The sequence below is a fragment of the Pseudophryne corroboree genome, chromosome 4, assembly GCF_028390025.1.
Source record: "Pseudophryne corroboree isolate aPseCor3 chromosome 4, aPseCor3.hap2, whole genome shotgun sequence".
In the NCBI taxonomy this organism is placed as follows: domain Eukaryota; kingdom Metazoa; phylum Chordata; class Amphibia; order Anura; family Myobatrachidae; genus Pseudophryne; species Pseudophryne corroboree.
In genome coordinates this window covers 794,354,316-794,376,430 of record NC_086447.1, presented here as the reverse complement: position 1 = coordinate 794,376,430, position 22,115 = coordinate 794,354,316, and the positions used below count along the sequence as shown (strand labels likewise).

Below are 22,115 nucleotides of genomic sequence, written 5' to 3'. Positions count from 1 at the left end.
GGTGTAGTGGTTAGCATTGCTGCCTCACAGCTCTGAGGCCATGAGTTTGTTTACATAGAAACGTATGCATATACCAAGCAGGTTTAGATTGCTCTACAGTCTTAGCCTCCACCACCTCTCTTGGGAAGCTATTCCACTTATTCACTACTCTTTATGTAAAAAAATCCTTCAATTCCCCCTGAACCTGCCTCCCTCCAGTTCAGTGTATGCCCGGACTGTGTGAAGTTGTATTTATTCCCTGTACTTGCATGGATTTTATTGGGGTTCCAGGACTGGTCTACGAATACCGGTATTGTCAGAATCTACCTTTCCTTACACTATGTTAGTGTAATGGGTCTGGTACTCTGTTTACTATTTAGCCATTAGTCTTGGTTAAAAAATGTTATAATATGTGGGACTATTTCTATTTCTTGTACGCTACGTACTTATGACTTGCAAAATGGCTGGACACTGCTCGCAGCTCCTTAATCAGCTCATACTGTGCAGTGAGCCAGGTCCTTGACAGACACTATAGCTCAGTTACTTCAGAGGCCAATCCTTATGTCCAAGTGGTTATAATCTCAATGGTTATGGTCACTTCTGAGGCAGGTTTTAGTTTTACACTGCCTGGTGTCTGTCTAACATGACTTCCTTAGGTAGGATCATTGCGTACTCGGACTATAACGCCAATTGGCGGAGTCCTGCATCACCCTCTCTCTTGTTCTCGATTCTGTCCACATTTGAGGCTTCATCTAAAAACAATGGTGAGAGAGATCCTGTCAGGGAGGTTCCTTCAGGGTAGGAATAAGAAATATTTTACTGAATTTCTTGGTTTCCACCTCTTCCTTCACGTTGAGAGAATGTTGATTAGAAGTCTGACTCCACACTTGATGCAAAGGTTTATATTTCCAGGGACATGTGCCTGTCTCTAGTACACACTGTAGTCTGTTCAGTTTCAGTGTCTCATAATTAGACACAGCATCTCTTTATCATTTCGCTAATGAAGTCACTGACCTGATGAAGGTTCCACTAATAATCAGTGGACGCATCCATTATGGGAGAGCCTACGATGACTGCCCTTACTATCGTACAGTATGTGACCTTAACAGTCACCGCAGATTGATAACGGTGAGGCGGTTATTATATTTAGTATTCATTCTCACAAGAATATTCCTACGCCCTACCTTGGCTAATGCATTGCAGATTGCAGAATGCATGTTGTCCATTCGGGTGTCACCTGATCCTTTTCAAATTGTCCATTGACAGTTTTGGTCTCTGAAGCTCTAGTCTCTAGTCTGAAGCTCTACTCAAGGTTGCATCTTTTCCCTGGCTATGACACCCTTATATTCGTTTTGGTTGCGAATCGTGAAATTCTACTTCCAGATTAAAACGTTTAATTTGCAGATTTGCAGGCAGGAGCAAATAACTCTATCAGTAAAATGTCTACCTGCGATATACTAGGTTGTGGGTTCTCATCCTGAGTATAATAGCTAAAACATGTGTATTTTTAAAGTATGTCAGGGAAATATGTATTCTTTTGGGTGGCATTTGTCCGTCTAGAACACGGACTTCCGATGTGTCCTCGGCAGGGATCACGGAGTCGGACAGTCTGGTTCCCAGTGGGTGGGACCAACTTTCTCAGAATCCTCGGGTCCGTTAGAGGTACTGAATTGTATCACAAACATATATTCGGAATCTTGGGAACACATGCAAAGCGGGATTCTTTAGTATTCCCCTTATTTACATTTCATCCAAAAGACAGACTCTAATCATTGCGATTTCTTCGCTGTCCACCACACCATTGCTGCCATCGTGGGTCAGTTGTTGTGTAATAAAAAAGGGGGGGGCTCTGTCTCATGCACTTACTCATCTACAGCGGACCTTGGCCTTGGATTTCTTCCTTCGCAGTGGTTGGTATTCGGGGATCTTCTTTTTCGATCCCAGATATCTCGAACAATGACGGAGTGCAGGATTTACTGACCAGAATAGACTTTTTTTCTGCAGTTTCCACAGGGGTCAGTACTCCATGGCATACACTGCCTCTGCAGGACAGTGGGGACTTTACAGGTGGCTCCATTCTCCCGGTCTCCTGCCGGTTTTCTTCATTCTCGGATTCTAGGGTTTTAATCCTGGGCAGGATTGAGTTTACTTAATCAGATCAGTCTTTCCTTTCACATACGAAAATATTTTCATTGGTCTATATATATATATTTTCATTGGACTACACATTCCAAGTCTGACCCATGGGACTTAATTCTGTCTCGTCGTGGTGGGTCATAACCACGGTCAGACGTCTCAGTCGTTACGGTTTTTGTTTTCAACTTTGGCGTTTTCAATGACACTAAAGTCCAAATTGGAAATGTCACTTCCGATCTACGGGCGATCCACAACGCATTGACTCCAGATCAATGTTTTCTACAGGGTCTTTCCACTGTGGCCTATATCACCTTGTGCTGTGGCACGTGTAGCTGGAGAGCCATCGGAACAGTATCTAACATATGCAGAGGGTGGAATTTTGGGTTTCTGCAATATTGATCATCTCCGGTTTCCAGACTGGGCAACTGGGAAGTGGACTTGCTGGTTGTCAGGCTGTTTCTTTGAAGTATGTGAAATCAATGATTATTTCTGGATTTAGTGTAACTCTGTGACTAGCTGACGTAGACCTCAAGGTATACTTGGTACTGTGATCGCTCCGGGGATCCCCTTGTGGCAATCGTGGACGCCGTGTCAGCTCCTTGTCACTTTCATCTGGCATATTTTTGCTGCCTCTGGCAAAATCTAGTGAGTACTTCACTGCATTTGACCACTGGCTTTTTCGCTCTTCCTAATCCGGTCCGGATTTGCCCGTTGACTCTACTCTGCAATGCTTCAGGCCGGGGTGGCCAGGGCTCCTTATAGGGTACCTATTCGGTCGGCTCTCCACTTTCAACCTTTGCGTCATCACCGGGATTTTATCTCGTATGACTGTGACGGTGTGATTGTGGAGAACAGTGTCATCAAGACCTACTATGTTTCCGACTCGCTAACCAATCACAGTGCTCAGAACATTTGTTGTCATTTTGTAACGGTCACTCACCTGGAGTTATTAGTCTTTTCCGACTCTTGTCTTTTCTACAACTTAGTTGTCAGAACTGCTTTGTCTTATTATCTTAAGAGCCTGGATTCTGCTCTAGAATTTATTTTCCAGAAGGGCTCCTGTTTTACCTTTCCGGTCTCTGGACTCGTGAGTTGCGGTTTCTTTTCTCTTACGGTGTTTTTGGTTTATGCAGTTAGGGTGGCTTTACCTACCAACCACAAGTTGTATCTGTTTTTCCTCTTTAGGCCATTGTGCTTCCTGTGTCGTCACGGTTTCGTCCGGGTTGGGGCGGCTCTAGGCCTTATTGGTTATCATTCGTGCCTTCCACATTACCTTGTTGGTTTTTGTTTGCTGCACCCAAGAGTGGCTGGCCGGCCTCTAAGAACGCGGTGGCGCGACGTGTTACTTATGCTATTAGGCAGGCTGATGTTTCTTAGGCATTGCCTCTTTCTGATTCCTTGAGGGCTCACTCGACTAGAGTTGTTGGAGCCTCTTGGGCTATTCACGGTGGTGTATCTGTCGAGCTGCTGTGTAGAGCGGTGAGCTGGTCTTCCGTGTCTACCTTCTCGAAGTTCTACCGTTTTTTTATGCTTTTGGTTTGAAGACTGCCTCTGTTGGGCGTCAAATTTTTGCAGACTGCCATGCCGTCTGTGTCTCTCTCCTCTAATTAGCTTGCTTTGGGAAATCCCATTAGTAAGTACGCAGCGTCCCCCAGATGGATGAAAGAGAAAAAGGGATTTTTGTTTACTTACCGTAAAATCTTTCTCTGATTCCATCTGGGGGACGCTGCGATCCCTCCCATATTTTTGTATGGTTTACTGGTTATGATCTGTTCTGCCTCTTCCGGCTTTGCTAAACGTTAACTGAGGTAATCTGCTGGTAGGCTGGGGATGGGAGGGGTTAGAGGGGGGAGGAGTTAGTTTCTATAGGTTCTGTGCCAAACTCCCATCCCACACACTCTAACCCATTAGTAAGTACGCAGCGTCCCCCAGATGGAATCAGAGAAAGAGATTTTACGGTAAGTAAACAAAAATCCCTTTTTTGCCTCCCTTCACTAACTAAAGTTATTATAACCAATTGGTTAAGACTTTAGCTGAGGTAATAAAAAAATTTTGTTCAATATGTGAACCCTCTTTCTCATTCAGATTCAGCTGCTGTCTCTCGTTCAGGTTGCCTTGGCTTCCTCAGAGATTACTCGAGAAGAACCATCTTGGACTAAGTTCCTTGTACTTAGAGCATCTTCTCTGTAAAGACTTTTAGAAGGGCAGCTGTTTCAAAGCTGCACAGTTGGCAATGAGTGACTCGGGTTATTTATGCAGACAATTCTGATTGTTATTCCCAAGGAAAGGGAAAACTTCAGGGTGGCAAGCACTGAAATGATTTGCCTTGTTCGATGGTGAAAAATCTAAAGGTCAGAGCATAGACGATTTTGTTATTGCTGTTCATCAGTACTAAGATGTGGTGAAGGACCCTCTAACCTCTACATACGTGTAGGATGTTATCAGAAAAAGATAATAAATGTACTTCCTTAATGTCTTCAGCTCAGTTGTGTGAGCTAGTGGGAAAATCTTGGTTGTGACCAGGCATTGTTTTACTGTGTTTTATCTTCTGCCGCCAATAGTTATTTGGTGGTTGGCATTTTATGGATATCTTTCTAAACTCTTCTGATTACAGATGCTGTGTCTCTTATGAAAGTCTAAAATAATTTTGAAAACCATCTATCTTTCTGCAGATGCAGCACTTAGGGTCTAACTCAGACCTGATCGCAACAGCAAATTTGTTAGCTAACGTGCACTGCCGGGGAGGCAGATATAACATGTGCAGAGAGAGTTAGAATTGGGTGGGTTATATTGTTACCGTGCAGGGTAAATACTAGCTGCTTTATTTTTACACTGCAATTTAGTTTCCAGTTTGAACATACCCCACCCAAAACTAACACTCTCTGCACATGTATGATCTCAGTCCTACACCCCCCCCCCCCCCCCCCCACCCCGCTGTGCACATGGTTTTGTCCATTAGCTAACAAATTTGCTGCTGCGATCAGATCTGAATTAGGCCCTTAGACCTAACTTGGCATTAGTGTAGGTTTTGAAGGCTCTAGAAATTACCTTCTTTTAGAAGGTTTGCAGTCAGACCATCCTAGGTCTGAACTTGTGTATTTGATTTAGCAACCTTGGCATCTCTTTATCTAAGTGATCTGGTCATCAAAGCTGCTTTAATAACCTCCAAGTTTTCTGTTTTGGCATTAGTTGCCAGGGGTGAGTTCTTTGTCTGTTATCTTGGTCTAGTGATATGGAAACTTAAAGATCTCTGGAAGCATTGCTGTTGGATGGAACCATTTTTTTTAAATGTAGCTTTGCTGAATGATCTATTTTTCCCCAGTTTTCAACCCATAACTGAAGTCCAAAAATTCAACCACCTTATTTTATTATAGATTATATTATTTTCTGAACATAGATGACATTTTGAAGTCCACACAAGGTCACTACCAAACTTTGTAAGCTTATGGTATCAGATACTTTATTTTAAAGGCTCAAGTTTTTTTAAAAAAAACATAATTCCTCAACTTCTGGGGTATTTATTAAATATATATATCCCCTTCTTGTCTGAGGTACTAAAATTTTATTTGGGGGTCCCACCTTGTGCCTGTGCCTCCTCTTCCCTACCTTACCTCTCCAGCTTTCTCTAGTTTTCTTTCTCTCCTGGTATTTTTGTTACCCACTTTGTATTGCAATCTTAGGGGAGAATTCAATTAGCCGTGGTAATTTACAGTGGGCTAATTTCTCTCATGTGGCCATCCAATTAGCCCCAAAGGCAGGCTGCAGTTAATGAGGATTCTGAGTAGACCCGAATAGAAATCCCCAAGAAATAGACTGTTTTCAGGTTCCGCGAACCCGTTAACGCATAGGTCTGGGAACTTACCCTGGATTCAATGGAGGATATTCAATTGTTAAAAAGTCGGTTGGGTGTCTGTTTTTTCCTGTCTATTAGATAGGAAAAAACAGACACCCTACTGACTTTTCAAACAATTGAATACCCCCTATGTGTTAATGTCCGAAAAACTATTTAACGTTTGAGAGAGGGGCTCTAATCAATAGCTCCGGCGATAAAGCCTGAGGCTACTACACTATTTCACACCTGTTAAATGAACGGGTCTAATTGAATTCCTTAGTTTTTTTATGTAAATAGTGTATTGATGATAACAGACTGCTAAAGTCTGCTATGTTTTATAAATGTCACAGCTCTCTAGTCTGTTATACATTGTATAACTTGACTATTGTTACTGGGTTTTTTTTCTACATTTCAATAAAAATAAATGTAAAAAAATCGTATCCTATAGCTCTGAAAAATAATACACTTTTGACAGTGTTACTCGTTGACACTGGTGCAGTTGTGTGTGCAAAATCTTTGGTTGCGAGAAATAGAGGAAAAGGAACTCGGGGACAGATGCATTAAACATGGAGAAGTGATAAAGCAGTGATAAGTTGAAGGTGGTTACACCCCAGCCAATCATTACAGGTTTGAAAAATGACCGTTAGGAGCTGATTGGCTGTTGCATTATCAACTTCTACTTATCACTGCTTTATCACTTCTCCATGCTTAATACATCTGCCCCCCGATTTCTAATGGTCATTGTTCATCATTTGTAAATGGCTTCTTTTGTTAAGTTTTACAAATGCAAGGGAGCTTTTGGTAGTTAGGAATCATACCAGTATGAAACTTTGTTCTGCTCTTCAGCATTTTATACTTTATCCATTTATCTTATTAGAATGTATACGGGCTACTTGGCAGCACTGTTTTGTAGGGACTCTAGAATTCTGCTAATGTGTTGCTGTAACTTACATTTAATGGTATAAAGATATTACAGTGCCCATTTTACCATCTACAAGCCTTATGGCTTTTTTTTTGTGTGCGCCACCCTTGGCCATGACAGTGTTAACCTGTTTCGTTTGCCTGAAATGTATGTTCTTTGTGTGGCATTCTATCCCTCTGTGTTTATTTTCTTCTGTAGTAAATTACTATGATGTAGCATGGAATAATAGGTCAGGAGAGATGCTTTATTATTTAGAGAATTCAATTTCGGTCACCATTTGTCCATGTGTGTGATTCCCCCTTTCTCACTTGGCTGCAATGAATGATTATTCTGTCTTAACAGATAACAGGCCTCTTGTTCAAGGATGAGTCCGACAGCCAAGAATCTTCAAGACTAACTGGTAGCGTTTCAATTTCTATGATTGTAACTTATCCATAAATCTGTTCTCGTGTGTAATGACTCTGGGCGCCGGGGATTACAACAGTAAACACTGATTGCTACTTTTTCAGAAAGAAATGGCAGAAAGAAAAAGTAGTATAAGTGGGGCTGTTTTGATTGCCCAGGCTTATTTTGAGGTCTGTTTTATTTGTTGCTTATATACTAAAATATATGGGGTCCATAATATATACAGTGATTTTTCATGACACGTATTGACAGTTTTAAAATATCTGCATTATATTTCATGATCCTGGGCTTATTACATTTGTAAGTATAAAAAACATTTATATACTCTATATTCACCTGTTGTCTGAATTGTCTGTGCTGAAGTTATTTTGTTTTATAGCAGTAGTTCTCAACTGTACACATATATATGTCCAGTTTGTATATATCAGTTGCAGGTATACTCTCCACTGAGATGGAGCAGGTGGGCACCCAGGCAATACCTTGCATTGGAGCTGAGTGCACGCATCTGTCAATTATAAAAATATATAATCACAAAAGCAGGTGACACTCACAGGACTATTTCAAAAGTAAATGACTGGACACGGAGGTCTCTCAAACGAAAAATGTTTCGGTAATTTAATACCTTCGTCAGGATGCTGACAAAGGTATTAAATTACAGGAACGTTGATCGTTTGAGAGACCTCCGTGTCCAGTCGTTTACTTTTGAAATAGTCCTGTGAGTGCCACCTGCTTTTGTGATCTATCCATGAGTCGTGAGATCGTTGGAAGGCACCTGGGCATCCGTATGTGAGTGGAGGGAGTGCCAGTCTTTACTACATATGTGTATGTATGTGTATGTATATATATATATATATATATATATATATATATACATACACACACACACTGTGGTCATAAATAAACTAATTAGGAGAGCTTGAGTTTTCAAAAACAAGTTTTGTGCAAAAAGGCGCTGATAGGGGGAATATGGCGCTGTACAATGTAATACAAATAACACAATAAAGGTAATTTTTCAGCAGTTGTCCATCTTGTGGTGTTCACATTGTACAGTGCCATGTGTCTCCTGTCGGCGACTACTTGCACTAAAATTATTTTTCGCGCAATCCTGCTTACTGTATTATGTCCTGATTTAGTCTCCCCACCAAATGTATAGATATTCTGGTAGCTAGATGTGTGTGTGTGTGTGTGTGTGTGTGTGTGTGTGTGTCTATCTCTCTCTCTCTAGATATATACATATATATATATATATATATACACCACCTTTTCATTGACAAAGCGTTGTGTTTACATCCCTTAAGTTTTTTGCTTTTTTTTAATATAAAAGTAAGAATTGCCTAAGTGGTCATGTAATATGGACAGTGTTAATTATAATGCATTTATGTACATATACATCTCAGGCACATCTATCCCACGGGATTGCAGTGTTTACATGGTATGCCTTTTTAGTGTATTGCCTTCCTGCTGTATAGAAAAAAATAGGACTAAAGTAAGACTTAGTAGTGCAAAGCTGTCACTGGGTATGAAAATAATTTAATATTCTTTTCACTCGCCAGTTAGATATGTTCTCCCAAACCACATAATCTCTATGCCTCAGTGATCATTGTTGCTGTTGCAGCCTCTCATCAGGGTGACATCTCACACCAAAATGATTTCTTCTAAATTAATCTTGATAACATGACAGTCCCAGTAATTTCACTAGAATGCTTTCTCATTTATTTTTTTTTTATTATTTTTCTTCTCAGTAGCAGAATCTGTTGGCTATTTTCTGTACGTCTTGATTGACAGTATGAGTCACTCGGAGGTACAGGCCATGGAGGAGCATCTGAGACAATACTTCCATCAGCTTACGGAGATGGTACCATTTTCATTTATTTTTTTCCTCTTCTACATAATGCTTGTTCTGTCTGACATGTATCTATTAGATTTAAAATTGCTGCTTTTAAGTCAAACCAGACCACTTCTCAATGTCATGGCAGGAGTTAGAGACGTAAATTATGTCTGAGATAATTTCTGTTAGACAGATTTCATTTAGGCTGTGGTTTATAACTAATATATCCATTTTTTTTTATTTTTTATTTTTTTTTTATGATAAACTCTTCCTTTACTGCCTCCTTTTTTTTTCTGTAGGGATTGAAGATTGAGGAAAAAAGATGCAAGGGCATCCTCAATTTACTGGAGTCTTACAATATTCCTGAGTTAATTAAGGTGTGTTAGTATTCAATTTTATTACTTATTTATTTACCTTTTTTTTCCTTTTAGAAAACCTGTTTCAAACTCAGGTAGGTTGGTACAAAAGACATTTATGTTGTAATAGCCCCTTTGTTTGTGTATAGGGCACGTATTTTGAAACAATAATTAAAGAGATGTACAGGAGACAAAGTGGGTTGAGCTAGAATAATCTGTAACCAATCACCATTGAAAGGTTTACAGCACAGAGTACTGTATTTCATCTCCAACTCCTGCAGGCCCATGGGTGGCGGGTTTGAAGTGAACCGGGGCTAGGTTAATTAAATAAGACAATCCAAGCAGCTAAATAGTAACTAATGTACAAAGTAGGATTGTGAAACAAATGCACCTCTGCAGGAAAACTAGTATACGCAGCCAACTTATTGAAAGTGTTACTAAAATTTTTGAAGTAAAACAAATACACTGTTACACATAAATTAGGTGTTTCTGTAACATACTGAGATCTCAAACATTATTGCCAGCATCAAGTTTTTGCTGCTCATTTGAGAAAAAAATGTATGTACTTGTCATATTAGTGATTATGCGACTTGCGGATTGAAATGCTGCAGTCAGCATTTTTGCCACCAGCTTCACAATCTGTTTCAAAATGCCACGGCTGCTAACAAATGTAGTTGTTGTCACATTCAGTCTTAATCTGAGTGGCAGCAATTGTAAGCCAGCAGTAGAGTGGACACCGTTATCTTGATGACATAATTAACCAATAAAGACCCGCTGCTGTAGGGTTTCCGCAGGCTGCTGGCCATGTTTTGAAGCCATCTTTATTAATTCCTTTATTGTGTAGTTCACTCCAGCTGTGCTCTAATCTAGCATTGGGTGACCCAGACATATAGAGAACATGATCTTGATGCTGTGATACAGTAAGTTCATGTGTGTATGTGTACATATATATATATATATATATATATATATATATATATATATATACACACAGGGAATGGACGTGGATCGGCACTCCGTTTTCAATATTCAGAAATGCGCTGGTGCCCTCTCAGCAGCAGTGGATAAACAAACAAGGAAGAAGAAGCGGCACTCAGCGTCTTAATCAAAAATGGAAAAGTGTATTCACAACACCATCTTAAACCTTTAAGATGGTGTTGTGAATACACTTTTCCATTTTTGATTAAGACGCTGAGTGCCGCTTCTTCTTCCTTGTTTGTTTATATATATATATATATATATATATATATATATTCACACACAGATATTTTCGATTCCTATTCCTGTATACATTGGGAGTTGCTGTTAACATAGTAGGGATATATTTCATGTATTGAAACGTGTTGTTAAAGTTAAGAAAGGGAACAGATGATGAAATGGCCCATTACTGAAGGATGGTTACTCAACTAAGCTTTATCAGCAACAGAAAGTACACTGTAAAAATTTGTTTTGGTAGGATGTAAAAATAAAAGGAAAATGGCAGTAGGATAATAAATCACGTGACCGTGCCTCTTGCAATGCTTACTCACCGTACGTGACAATGTAACAGTTACCTGACACTTTATACATGCGCTTAGTTCATTTAAAAATACAGTTTAGGAAAAAAAGGAGCTTTTGAAAGAAATTAAATCCCCCAACACTTCTTTTTTTCATGTATAAGATGGCTGTAGTGTCAGGTGGCAGCAGTAGAGAACTGGTCTGTATACCTTCTGTGGCGACACATTGGAGTGAAGGGGCAACGCTCATCATCATAAGAGAGCTTACGTCTTGATGTTGCCATATGCATCGTTTTGCATTGCTTTGATGATTGGGAAAATAATTTTCCCTACACTCCCCGTCACCGCGGGGGTACTGTTTGTCTATCCCTTGGCTTTTATGCACTGATAGAAATTTAAACTTAGAAAGTGATTTCTTGTACTGATTGAAGTATGGTAAGTACGATCTGCGGTATCGCTTATACTGGACTAATTGTGCACAAAACTTCGCTTAACTCTCATCTCTTATCTGAGTTTATGGAAAGCTAATTACATGGTTTTCCATCTTGGCACCTACCAGAATTAAATATGGGCCGTGTGATTGCATATTAATTGGGATTCTATTTGAAGTAATAGTCTTTTTTTGTATCCTCTGTAGGATGTTAAGAAAATGTCGGATTCCATGGAATCTACCGAGGTAAGTGTGTACCAGTTTAAAGCCATCCAGAGCAGTTGTTTTGATACCTCCACTAGCACATAGTTCATGATAATGGACTATTAATTGATTATTAATTGATCTAACTTTTTTATTTTTATTGTGTCTACGCTAGTGGGGAGGTAGCAGGGTTCTATGGCTAGCTTTTTTATCACTTACACACCTTTTAGGCAGATTAGTTATGTTGTCTGTTACCTGTTTACCTGACCTGTCATTATTAATCCTTAGCAGACTTGGCTGTGCATCTTTCCCTCATCCATTTGACACTCCCCTTGCCATTTGGCTACACCCTTGTTCTTAGAATGGTTCGAGAATTATCACAGGAGACCTGTGATAGAGATAAAAAGATAATGGTAAAGTAGTGAAATAATTGTAAATGATCGTAAGCTATTCATCCAGACTAATCTGCACCATCATAGAAACTAGGTTATGGCTTATAACAATATTGTTCTTCATTCATGACTTTTTATTTCAACTGGTTTGATGTGAAGGTTACATTAAGGGTTATTAAATACAGAGCTGGAACCACTTTAAATTTAAAACGCAAAAGATGTATGGAAGACCTGATTATATGGGGACAGTGTACTTTAATATACATATATCTTACAGTTTCATACTGCGGTTGTTTTGACTTTCCACGTAAAATGGTTTTGGAACAACTTTTTCTGTACAAGGGGAACTGTAGCAATTTAGCTAAATTGCACTACAAATTGAATGGATTCCTTTCTTGAATAGAGTGGTATATAGCTCTGACCTGTTAAGTACGCAGGACTGGTGATTTGACACATGGAATTCCTTTTATTGTATTTGAATGTAAGTTAGCAGCATAACCATCTAGGGTTGTTTTGCCTTCTTCGGGATCTAAACAGCGGAAATGAGCATTGGTTGTACAGACAAGATTAGGTGAGCCTCGTAACACTACCAGTGAGGTTAGCTCAACACTGTCAGGCTCTCTATCCTTCTGCCAAAATTAAATGTGCTTTGCCTCTACTTTTTTTTTTTTTCCTTTAAACCACTCCGTTTTGTTATATTACATGCAAGGGTGTAGCTACCATAGGTGCAGGGAGTGCAGTTGTCATGGGGCCCAGAGCTGAGAGGGGTCCAGCTCCCTGTCACAGTTGCATGTGTTATAAACATTGTGTGATACATACATTAGGGGCCCTTACAAAAGTTTGCCTTAGGGTCTACAATATACTGTATCTAGTTACACTCCTGGACCTGCTCATTGTAATGTGGTATAAAATGAAGTAAAGGGCATTATAATGTTACATATTATGAACTGAAGGCACTGTGGTATGGCATAATATGAGCAGGGGACACTGTATGACTCTGGACGGGATCCAGCTAACCTAAAAATGCGACCAAGCACCCAAAAATACTATTTATGGAGGTTTGGCCGCTCACCTCATATGCGCCAAGCCCCAGAAGGCGATAGATTCCGGGACTTGGATGCGGTGTGCAACACCATTGTCAGATGGCGTTGCCCAGTAGAAGTCTATGGGCTTCTATCACACTACCCCTCTGAGGGGGTTCCAGTTGGATCCCTCCCAGCACCCCCGTGGCGTGCACATCATCCGACGCATGCGTATATAGGACGCCGGGTCATAAACCCCAAACTCCTATCATCGCTAAAGATTTCTCTTACCGCAAGAGCTGTCCTTTGTGATTTTATTCATGTATACCGCGTTAGTAAACTTTATACATCCCACCCATATGTGAATTGGGGGTGTATAAGGTGTACTGGCAGCCCTACAGTGTTACATCATGTGAACTAGGGCACTACTATGGGATATGTGAGACGTCTCTCTCGTAGCATTGGGGCAGGGGCGCCTTCAAAATGTTACTATGGGGCCCACAAAGTTCTGGCTATGCCCCTGATTACATGGACAATTTGTTAAACTTGAGCGTTATCTGTGCATTAAGCCTTTCCTCAGCATCTTGAAGCTTTTGGTTTGTTAAATTAAGTTCTTTGTTTTTTATATGGTTGCAGACGCTTGATTCACTCCCCTATGTACAAATTCAGTTTGTTTTTAGCTCTTTTATTTTCTTCTAGATTATCACTGAAACAGTTGCTGATTTGGAAAAGACATTGGAGAACCTGGAAAATGCTAATGAACCTATTCAGCTGGTCTTGTCAAAGCTTCTTAGAGCAGTTTGTGAAGTGAAGGTAATGCTAATGTTGTGGGGAGTCATGTGCTGTAAATATGAGCTTAATCCCCAATACAAATAGCCAACAAATAAGCCTGGCTACCAGTTTTTTTAAGAGTCTCAGTACAAGGCCTATCAGACATAGGGGTCTATGAAGCAGTGAAAAGAGTGAAGAAAAGGACCAGTGGAGAAGTTGCCCATAGCAACCAATCAGCTTTGAAGGAAGCCTTTATCAAGTACATTCTGTAAAATGTAAGGGAGATGATGATTGGTTGCCATGGACAACTTCTCTACTGATCTGTTTCTCTATTTTCACTGCTTCATGAATAGACCCCTAAGGGCATGTTGTGTTGTGATGCTCAGCTGCGCACATCACCATATATTGTGGTAGCCAGACATTGCTAGCTTTCCTGCGCACCTCTGTGGAATGAGCAGTGTTACTGCGACTTGCTTTCACCCGCATGAGAAACTTTGCAACCATGACATCGTATTGACGTAAACCATAACCCGCAGATGCATTGCGCATCAATCTTTTAAATTGTGGACAAATGGAGACGTAGTTAATAATCCCCCCCCATATCCCCCTCTTGGGAAATTATAATGGTATTAATTACGGTTATTAGACATTCATATCCAGCTCTTCGTGAGGATTACAGAAGGTAAATGCATGCATTTAGGTCAGAACCGTTCTATGTAATGAGAAATCTCTCTGAATTATGTGTGGTGGGATTTGGTTTTGGGGATGGAGGAAGGAATATGCAAACCTCTTAATTCCTCCACGTTGAAAAATGGTTGGAGTAGCTATTACATCCGTTGCGCTTCAGATGCAAATCTTAATTAGTTCTTGAGCTTATTGTATGTTCCGTGTAATGTTTTTACTTTTTACAGGTGATGTTTTTCTTTTTCGTTAGTATAATATCAATGGCTGACAGACAGGATGGGAATTGCTGTTCAAAAACCCCACTAAGGGAGAGACAGGTTATTCAAACCATGCTTTAAAAATAGCCGCTGTTGTGTGAGACGTGAGCCTAAGATCAGCACAGAAACATTTCAAGTTGAAGCCATCCTAGCATTGGATTTTTAAGTGGGACTTGTGCTGTGGTTTAATACTCTGCATTGTGACTGTAGCAACAGGTTTGATAGGACTCGTCATCCGTGCAAAGTGTCTTCTTAGAGCTGCAGCTCGGTTCATTTCTATCTATATTGTCAAGCCACAGATATGTGTTTTCAGTCATTTGCAAGTCAAATGCAGCCATTTTTAATGCTAAGATTGAAATTCCATTTTCCCGTGAAGGGAAAGCATTTTGCGAGATAAAGGTATTCATACTATCCTCCACAGATATCCAGCTGTACTTCATATTCATTTCTCAAGAACGTCTGCACTTTGTGGGATATCATCAGCCTTTTGGGGGCAATTTCTTGTTCTGAGTGATTTCATGCCTTACCCGTAGTTTTCGGCTAGGAAATGATTGCAGAAGTATATTTTATATCTCTGGAAATCCACTTTTACTTGCTTGTGACAACATTACAGATAACTGTATTTGAAGCTTGAGATAATGTAAAGGTTTAGTCCTCGGCAGGCTGTGTTTAGAGAAATGTGTTTGGTTTTCTTTTTTTCCTTTTATGTTGCCGATGTTTTAAGTAAACTTTTTGTGCGTGCTTATCTCAATCTGTAAGCCAGGAATCGGTTTTGTTTTTAAGTTGTACAATAGTATTTTTGTATTATTTTAGATCTTGGCTTAGGTATATTATATGTTTTTAATTCATATTCTAGTGCACAGAGATTGAGATTCTCCACAGGACATGCATGCTCAGGATGTCTGGTATAATCACGTCACTGGGTGCCAGTGAGGTCACTGGCTTCGGCTCACCCATAAAATAGGGAAAACGCCCATGTTTTCTGCAAAGCTGAGTGTCGGCCAACTGCGAAAAACGTCCATCCCTGAATCTGCTCTATTGTTTGATAACAATTTCTGTACAGTAGCAATTTCAACGGGATGTGGTTAGGTGAACTGCGGTCGGGATCACGGCAGTCAGCACACCCTCGCCGGGATACCGACCACCAGGATGCCGGCAGGGGGCCCAAGGCTGTTCACACTCATGGGTGTCCACGACACCCATAGAGATTGAAATAGAACCTGTGGTGAGCGCAGCGTGTCACTGAGCCCGCAGCGTAGCGAGCCAGCAAGAGGCTTGGTTGCGCTCGCCAGCATCCTGGTGGCCGGGATCCCGGCCCCAATTCATTTCAACAATGCCTGTTCCACATCTTCTGGATCTGTTGATTATTGATGCCCCTTTACTTGTCAAAATCCAAATCTTTGCTTTTAAAGGTACTATTTGAATATCATCACTGCAAATGAGTGTAGTACTTGTTTCTGGGAATTTCATTTTTAAAATGAATTAGGTCAGCCTTTTCTACTGTAATACAGTGATCGACTTGTGCTAGGTTAACGGTAGAATAATTTCCTTGTTTTTCTCTTAAGTCCTAGAGGATGCTGGGGTCCACATTAATACCATGGGGTATAGACGGGTCCACCAGGAGCCATTGACACTTTAAGAGTTTGATAGTGTGGGCTGGCTCCTCCCTCTATGCCCCTCCCACCAGACTCAGTTTAGAAAATGTGCCCGGAGGAGCAAGGAGTTTCTTTAGTTTTATTTTTTTGAATAGAGTTTAGGCACAGGGAGGCTGCTGGCAACAGCCTCCCTGCTTTGTGGGACTAAGGGGGGGGGGGGGGAGTAGTGTCCGCCCTGAGGGGTCTGAGCCACTATCTCCGCTGACAGGACGCTGAGCTCCTGAGGGGACAGATCGATCACCGCCACAGGGGATCGCTCACCCCAGCAGCATGCCGCCAACCCCCGGGGTTCAGCGTTACATGGTGCGGCGCCCTAAGCCAGCGCCTACACCCTAAACTGGTCACATAGCCTGTCGGAGACCCCGGATCACCGCCAGCAATTCTCCTCAGGCCAGTATAAAATTTCAAATATGAGCGGGAGCCAGTGCCAAGGAAGGGGGCGGAGCTTCTACTCAGAGCGGACCCAGCAGCGTTCAGCGCCATCTTTCCTGCATGCAGACGCGGACAGGGGAGAGCTGTCCCTCCACATTGACTCCAGCTGCCTTGTAACGGTACCAGGGGGTTGTAGAAGGGGGGGGCTGTGATTAGACTAACATAGTTAGCGCTTGTAAGGAGTGTCCTTATCTCCCAAGGCGCTGTGTATGGGTTGGCTCCAAACTCTGTCTCTCTCTTGGCATTCTTAGTGGGGGAATTCTGTCTGCCATTTCCCTGTGTGTGTGGGCGTGCTTGCTGTCTCACATAAGCCATGTCTAGGGATTCTGTGTCATATGCTGCGGAAGATATGTCCTCTCAGGATGATCCCATTCCATGTAATCAGGATTGCTCTGGTTTAGCACAGATACCATTAAGAGAACCGGAGTGGTTAACCTCTATTAAGAGTGTGATTTCTCAGATTTCTACTAGAGTAGCACAAAATAAAAATGCAACTCAGGTCTTACAGACCTCTATGGCTGTTTGGTCCGGGTCGGCACCTCCAGGGCCCCCTGGCACTCACTCTCAAAAACGTGCTCTTGCCCAGATTATGCAAGACGATACAGACACAGACTCTGACACGGTAGACTGTGATGGGGAAGTGCTGAGGTGGGCAGTTAATGATTGAAGCCATTAGAGATGTATTAAATATTGTTGACACAATACCTGAGCAGGTTGAGGAGGCTTACTTCACCGATACTAAGAAAGCCTCGCTAACCTTTCCTGCGTCTAAAGAATTAAATTATATATTTGAAAATTCCTGGGAAAACCCAGAGAAAAAATTCCAGATCCCAAGAAAGGTTCTGGTTGCATTCCCCTTCCCTGAGGAGGATAGAAAGAAATGGAAAGCCCCACCCATAGTTGACGCATCGGTATCCAGACTGTCAAAAAAGGTGGTTTTACCTGTGCCGGGATCTGCCGTGTGGAAAGAACCGGCTGATCGCAAAATTGACACTACGCTCAAATCCATATACACGGCTTCAGCAGCGATATTACGGCCTACTATTGCCTGTGTATGGATTTCTAAAGCTATAGTAAAGTGGTCTGGCATGTTACTTGAGGAATTGGATACAATGGATAAATGTGACGTTGAATTGTTCTTACGTAACTTACAGGATTCTGCGGGATTTATGGTGGAATCCATGAATGACATGGGTTCGATGGCTCCTGGGATATATTCCATGTCGTTCTCAGCTCGTAGAGGGCTCTGGCTGCGCCAGTGGTCTGCCGACTCGGAATCCAGGAAAGGCGTAGAGAACCTACCCTACACAGGTCTGGCCCTATTTGGGGAAGCGCTAGATGCGTGGATCTCCACAGCAACAGTGGGTAAGTCACCCTTTCTTCCTTCAGCTGCGCCTTCCATGAAGAAACCTTTTTCTTCAGCTACGTCACAGTCCTTTCGGACTCCTAAAAGGAGAACAAAAAAGCCGCATAACACCTTCTTTAGAGGAGGCCGGGCAAAATCAAAAAAACCTGCTGCTGCAGGCTCAAAGGACCAGAAGCCTGCTTCTGGTACATGAAAATCCTCAGCATGACGGTGGACTGCACGGCCTGGAGGAAGGACCGGTTGGGACGAGGCTCAAAAGGTTCAGTCATGTTTGGGTGACGTCGGGTTTGGGCCCCTGGGTGCAAGATATTGTGTCTCAGGGGTACATGCTGGAATTTCAGGAGCTCCCGCCTCACCGATTCTTCAAATCAGGCTTGCCAGCTTTGCTGCCAGGCAGGGCTATCCTACAGGAAGCCATCCAAAAATTAGGGTCACAGGTCATCGTCCCAGTTCCACCTCATATGCACAACAAGGGTTACTATTCGAACCTTTTCGTGGTACCGAAACCGGATGGTTCGGTCAGACCAATTTTGAATTTGAAATCGTTAAACCCCTATCTGAGGAGGTTCAAATTCAAAATGGAATCTCTGAGAGCGGTGATATCAGGTCTGGAGGAGGGGGAGTTTCTGGTATCCCTGGATATCAAAGATGCGTACCTCCACATTCCGATTTGGCCGCCGCACCAGGCCTATCTCTGATTTGCACTGTTATACAGTCACTATCAGTTTCAGGCTCTGCCATTCGGCCTCTCCACACCACCGAGGGTGTTCACCAAGGTGATTGGGGAGATGATGGTTCTCCTCCGCAGGCAGGGAGTAAACAGGCAGAATCCAGGGAGCGGTTGTTACAGTCGATTACTCTTACGACTCAACTGCTCAGGAATCACGGTTGGATCCTGAACCTTCTGAAATCACATTTGGAGCTGATAAGGAGATCGTCTTTCCCGGGTATGGTCCTCGACACGGAAGTGCAGAGGGTGTTTCTTCCAATGGAGAAAGCGTTGGTGATACAGTCTATGGTCCGGGATGTCTTGAAGCCTGCCCCGGTATCGGTTCAGCAGTGCATTCGCCTTCTAGGGAAAATGGTGGCCTCATACGAGGCTCTACAGTACGGAAGATTCCATGCTCGACCCTTCCAATTAGATCTCCTGGACAAATGATCGGGGTCTAATCTGCACATGCTCCAGAGTATACGTCTGTCGCCGAAGGCAAGGATTTCACTCCTCTGGTTGCTGCAAATGCCTCACCTTCTGGAGGGCTGCAGGTTCGGAATTCAGAACTGGAGCCTTCTGACCACGGATGCAAGTCTCAGAGGTTGGGGAGCGGTCACCCAGGGGGAAACCTTCCAAGGAAGATGGTCAAATCAGGAAGCCATTCTTCCAATAAATATTCTGGAATTAAGAGCCGTGTACACCGGTCTTCTCCAAGCGGCTCATTTTCTACAAGATCGGGCCATTCAAGTACAGTCAGACAGTGTGACGGCGGTGGCCTACATAAACCGACATGGAGGAACAAAGAGCAGAGCTGCAATGTCAGAGGTGACAAGAATCCTACTCTGGGAAAAATGGCATGCGTTTGCGCTGTCAGCGATCTTCCTTCTGGGCGTGGACAGCTGGGAAGCAGACTTCCTCAGCAGACACGATCTCCATCCAGGGGAATGGGGCCTCCATCCGGATGTGTTCACAGACGTGACCAATCGTTTGAGCGTGCCTCAAATAGACATGATGGCCTCACGTCTCAACAAGAAACTTCAGATGTACTGTTCCAGGTCCAGAGACCCCCAAGCAGTGGCGGTGGATGCCCCGGTAACTCCGTGGGTGTTCCAGTCAGTGTATGTGTTCCCTCCACTTCCACTCATTCCAAGGATCCTAAAGCTCATAAAGAGAACTAGGGTTCGGGCAGTTCTCATTGCTCCGGACTGGCCAAGACGAGCTTGGTACGCGGATCTTCTGGATCCACTGCTGTAAGAACCTTGGCCTCTTCCTCTTCGCTAGGACCTTCTGCAACATGGGCCATTCGCTTATCAGGACTTGCCCCGGCTACGTTTGACGGCATGGCAGTTGAACGCCAGATCTTAGCCCGTAAGGGTATTCCGAGCAAGGTTATTTCTACCCTGATACAGGCTAGGAAAGGGGTAACATCTAAACATTACCATCGTATTTGGAAAAAATGTGTCTTGGTGTGAATCCAAGAAATTTCCTATGGTTGAGTTTCAACTTGTACGGTTTCTCCTTTTCTTGCAAGCTGGTGTGGATATGGGTCTGCGTTTGGGATCCATAAAGGTCCAGATTTCAACCTGATCTATTTTTCTCTAACGTCCTAAGTGGATGCTGGGACTCCGTAAGGACCATGGGGATTAGCGGCTCCGCAGGAGACTGGGCACAACTAAAGAAAGCTTTAGGACTACCTGGTGTGCACTGGCTCCTCCCACTAAGACCCTCCTCCAGACCTCAGTTAGATTTCTGTGCCCGGCTGAGCTGGATGCACACTAGGGGCTCTCCTGAGCACCTAGAAAGAAAGTATATTTAGGTTTTTTATTTTCAGTGAGATCTGCTGGCAACAGACTCACTGCAGCGAGGGACTAAGGGGAGAAGAAGCGAACCTACCTAACAGGTGGTAGTTTGGGCTTCTTAGGCTACTGGACACCATTAGCTCCAGAGGGATCGACCGCAGGACCCGACCTTGGTGTTCGTTCCTGGAGCCGCGCCGCCGTCCCCCTTACAGAGCCAGAAGCACGAAGAAGGTCCGGAAAATCGGCGGCAGAAGACTTCAGTCTTCACCAAGGTAGCGCACAGCACTGCAGCTGTGCGCCATTGCTCCTCATGTACACCTCATACTTCGGTCACTGATGGGTGCAGGGCGCTGGGGGGGGGGGCCCTGAGGGCAATAGATAACACCTTGGCTGGCAAAATATACATCATATATAGTCCCAGAGGCTATATAGATGTAAAATTACCCCTGCCAGTATTCCAGAAAAAGCGGGAGAAAGTCAGCCGAAAAAGGGGCGGGGCTTCTCCCTCAGCACACTGGCGCCATTTTCTCTTCACAGTGCAGCTGGAAGACAGCTCCCCAGGCTCTCCCCTGTAGTTTTCAGGCTCAAAGGGTTAAAAAGAGAGGGGGGGCACTAAATTTAGGCGCAATATATGTATACAAGCAGCTATTTGGGGAAAAATCACTCAGTTATAGTGTTAATCCCTGCATTATATAGCGCTCTGGTGTGTGCTGGCATACTCTCTCTCGGTCTCCCCAAAGGACTTTGTGGGGTCCTGTCCTCAGTCAGAGCATTCCCTGTGTGTGTGCGGTGTGTCGGTACGGCTGTGTCGACATGTTGGATGAGGAAGGTTACGTGGAGGCGGAGCAGAGGCCGATAAATGGGATGTCGCCCCCTGTGGGGCCGACACCAGAGTGGATGGATAGGTGGAAGGTATTAACCGACAGTGTCAACTCCTTACATAAAAGGCTGGATGACGTAACAGCTGTGGGACAGCCGGCTTCTCAGCCCGCGTCTGCCCAGGCGTCTCAAAGGCCATCAGGGGCTCAAAACAACGCCCGTTACCTCAGATGGCAGACACAGATGTCGACACGGAGTCTGACTCCAGTGTCGACGAGGTTGAGACATATACACAATCCACTAGGAACATCCGTTACATGATCTCGGCAATGAAAAATGTGTTACGCATTTTCTGACATAAACCCAAGTACCACATAAAAGGGGTTTTATTTTTGGGGAGAAAAAACAGCCACTGTTTTGTTCCCCATCAGATGAATGAATGAAGTGTGTAAAGAAGCGTGGTTTCCCCCGATAAGAAACTGGTTATTTCTAAAAAGTTACTGATGGCGTACCCTTTCCCGCCAGAGGATAGGTCACGTTGGGAGATATCCCTTAGGGTGGATAAGGCGCTCACACGTTTGTCAAAAGGTGGCACTGCCGTCTTAGGATACGGCCACC

At 43.1% G+C, this 22,115-nt stretch overlaps 1 protein-coding gene across 3 annotated transcripts in view; it reads left to right on the top strand.

Moving 5' to 3' along the window:
- Positions 1-22,115, top strand: part of LRPPRC (leucine rich pentatricopeptide repeat containing) — a 491,686-nt gene that overhangs the window by 246,486 nt on the left and 223,085 nt on the right. For 2 of the 3 annotated variants that reach the window (XM_063918354.1, XM_063918356.1), the window contains exons 16-20: positions 7,212-7,269; positions 9,017-9,129; positions 9,402-9,479; positions 11,592-11,630; positions 13,702-13,815. In XM_063918354.1, coding sequence (XP_063774424.1) covers positions 7,212-7,269; positions 9,017-9,129; positions 9,402-9,479; positions 11,592-11,630; positions 13,702-13,815 — 402 coding nt within the window. The remainder of the gene's footprint in view (positions 1-7,211; positions 7,270-9,016; positions 9,130-9,401; positions 9,480-11,591; positions 11,631-13,701; positions 13,816-22,115) is intronic. The other variant, XM_063918355.1, reaches the window with a different exon arrangement.